Source organism: Penaeus japonicus, unplaced genomic scaffold (genome assembly GCF_977035675.1).
Source record: "Penaeus japonicus unplaced genomic scaffold, GWHDUDI00000001_assembly GWHDUDI00000040, whole genome shotgun sequence".
NCBI classification, from domain to species: domain Eukaryota; kingdom Metazoa; phylum Arthropoda; class Malacostraca; order Decapoda; family Penaeidae; genus Penaeus; species Penaeus japonicus.
In genome coordinates this window covers 19,730,189-19,732,688 of record NW_028234442.1, presented here as the reverse complement: position 1 = coordinate 19,732,688, position 2,500 = coordinate 19,730,189, and the positions used below count along the sequence as shown (strand labels likewise).

At 41.7% G+C, this 2,500-nt stretch overlaps 1 protein-coding gene across 4 annotated transcripts in view; it reads left to right on the top strand.

Annotated features, from left to right (window-relative positions):
• LOC122250626 (uncharacterized) overlaps nt 1-2,500 on the top strand; it is a 61,182-nt gene that overhangs the window by 51,069 nt on the left and 7,613 nt on the right. For all 4 annotated transcript variants that reach the window (XM_086534135.1, XM_043012118.2, XM_086534134.1 and 1 more), the window contains one exon: nt 1,473-1,674. In XM_086534135.1, the coding sequence (XP_086390261.1) occupies nt 1,473-1,674 (202 nt within the window). The remainder of the gene's footprint in view (nt 1-1,472; nt 1,675-2,500) is intronic.

The window sequence follows — 2,500 nt, the reverse complement described above, 5'->3', positions numbered from 1 at the left end:
TTTCTTCTATACTTGTATACATCCCGTCCTATCGAGTTGGTAAACATTGTTGATTTTATCCCTCTGGGAATTTAGTTTTTCTTTTATATTTGATCAATTTATTCGCATTTCAGTCCCTATGTGACCGTGTTTTAAGAAACGCAATTATATTTTCGTGTTCTGTTTTCATGGACAAATAAGTTTTGATTTTCATATCAGCCTGCAAAAATATCCATCCCCAAATTCCAATATTATTGTCTATAGGAACGTTATGACTCTACAATTAGAACAAATAATCATTCGCCCCAAAAAATATAAATGTTTGGTAAGAGTAGAAGTAAAATGTGTCTTATATCTCATGTAAACCCGAGTTATTTCGCGAACGCTTTGCAATTTCCGGGAAATCTGATACGCGGGCAATCGCAGGAGAGGTAAATGATGTGAAATTATTTATTTCATGCCAGCCACCATAAAGTGAGGGTATTTTCCATTACCGAAGTTGATGTAAATCATGGTAATTGAGAATCCGAGGCTGGTATTTTTGAAGTCTTGCTCGAAATGTATACCGTTTTTCTTCTCTGTGAATAACTGTTGTTATACTTACGTATGCTCACGCGCACATACACACATGCATTAACACACACACACTTACACGCATACTCACAAACAAACACACTTACACACACACACACAAACAAACACACTTACACGCACACACAAACAAACACACTTACACGCACACACACAAACACACACACTTACACTTACACACAAACACATCCAAACAAACATCCAAACAAACACACATTTACATACATCTCCCCAATCCTAACTTCCTTCCTCAACCTTCCCCCCTCCCCTCCACCACCACCACCACCACCACCCCAACCCACCAGACCCCCCACCCCCACTCCCACCCCAGCCCCACCCTCCTCGGAAGCTCACCCGTAAAAACGAGACAACAGCCATTTCACCGCCGTCAGTTTTAAGCCTAAGTGACGTGTTCTCGGCCTCGTAACCCCGGGTCACACACGCACAGTACACAGCATAATTCTCCCAAGTTCTAACATAAACACGAAACTGACAGAAACAAGGGAAGTGAGGGAGCGTAATGGCGAACTTGCTTACGGTTGGGAGAGAGTCACGTGATCTTTTTTTTTTTTTTTTTTTTTTTTTTTTTTTTTTGTGGGGGTGGGGCGTTTTTGTGTTTATTTGTTTATTTTGCTCGTTGAGTTGAGTTGTAGGTTTTGCTGATTCTGTTATTTTTTCGATGTATTGATATGATGATGATAATATTGATAATGCTTTCTATTTCTCTTTCTCCAACCTTACCCTCACCCATCACCCCTACTCCCACCCCCACCCTTCCCTCCCACACTCCCTCCCACCCCCACACCCCCTCCTCTCCTTCCCACCCTCTCCCAACCCACACCCCCACACCCCCTCTCTCCCACCCCCTACCCTCCCCCTCCCTCCAAAAAAAACAACAACAGAACTTCACCCTCAGCAACGCCTACGTCGAGAACGACCTCCTCTACAAAGTCATGCGCATGGAGAACCTCACCCACCTGAGAATCACGAACTGCGAAGGCCTCACCCTCGACTTCAACGAAGGAGTGTTACCTGTGCTCACGATCAAGGGTCACCAGCTGCACTCGCTTCTCCTGGTCAACTTCACTATGGTCGATCTGGCTGGTGGGTTGGGGTTTTGGGGTTTTGGGTTTTGGGGTTTTGGTGGTTTTGGTGGTGGTGGTTGGTGTTTGTTGTTGTTGTTGTTGTGGTTATTGTTGTTGTTAGTATTATTATTTTTTATTATTGGAGAGGGAAAGAGAGAAGGAGAGAGTGAGGGAGGGAGAGAGAGAGAGAGAGAGAGAGAGAGAGAGAGAGAGAGAGAGAGAGAGAAAGAAACAGAGAGAGAAAAAAAAAAAAAAAAGTGAACAAATAAAGCAAAGAAACAAAAGATCCCCCCAACCCCATTTCTATCACTATCTTCAACTTTTTCAACCATTTTCTTCAAACCCAATTTTTCCGGAGATCAAACTCAGATGAATCTCCCTTCAGTTCCAAAAAAAGAAAGAAAAATCCAGATTTTTAGATTTTTCGTCCAGATTTCTATTTTTCTCTCTCTTCGTTGGTGAAATTTCAAATTATGATTGACAGATTCTTTATCTCTTGGTCAATGGACCTTATAGTCTCGGAGTAATTGTATGAAATTGACCTTTTATTTTATTCTAAACTTTTTTGTCTGTTTATAGTGCAATATTGCGTGTGTATGTGTTTGTGTGTGCTTTTGCGTGCGCGCACGTGTGTGTGTGTGCGTGTGTGTGTGTGTGTGTTTGTGTGTGTGTTTGTGTGCGTGTATGTGTGTTTGTGAGCGTGTGTGTGTTTGTGTGTTTGTGTGTGCATGTGTGTGTGCGTGTGTGTGCATATACAAATATATAAAGATAGAAGCTATATACAACTCTATATACATAAAAATCGGAAAATGACATCTGTAATCATAATAAACTCTATATACATA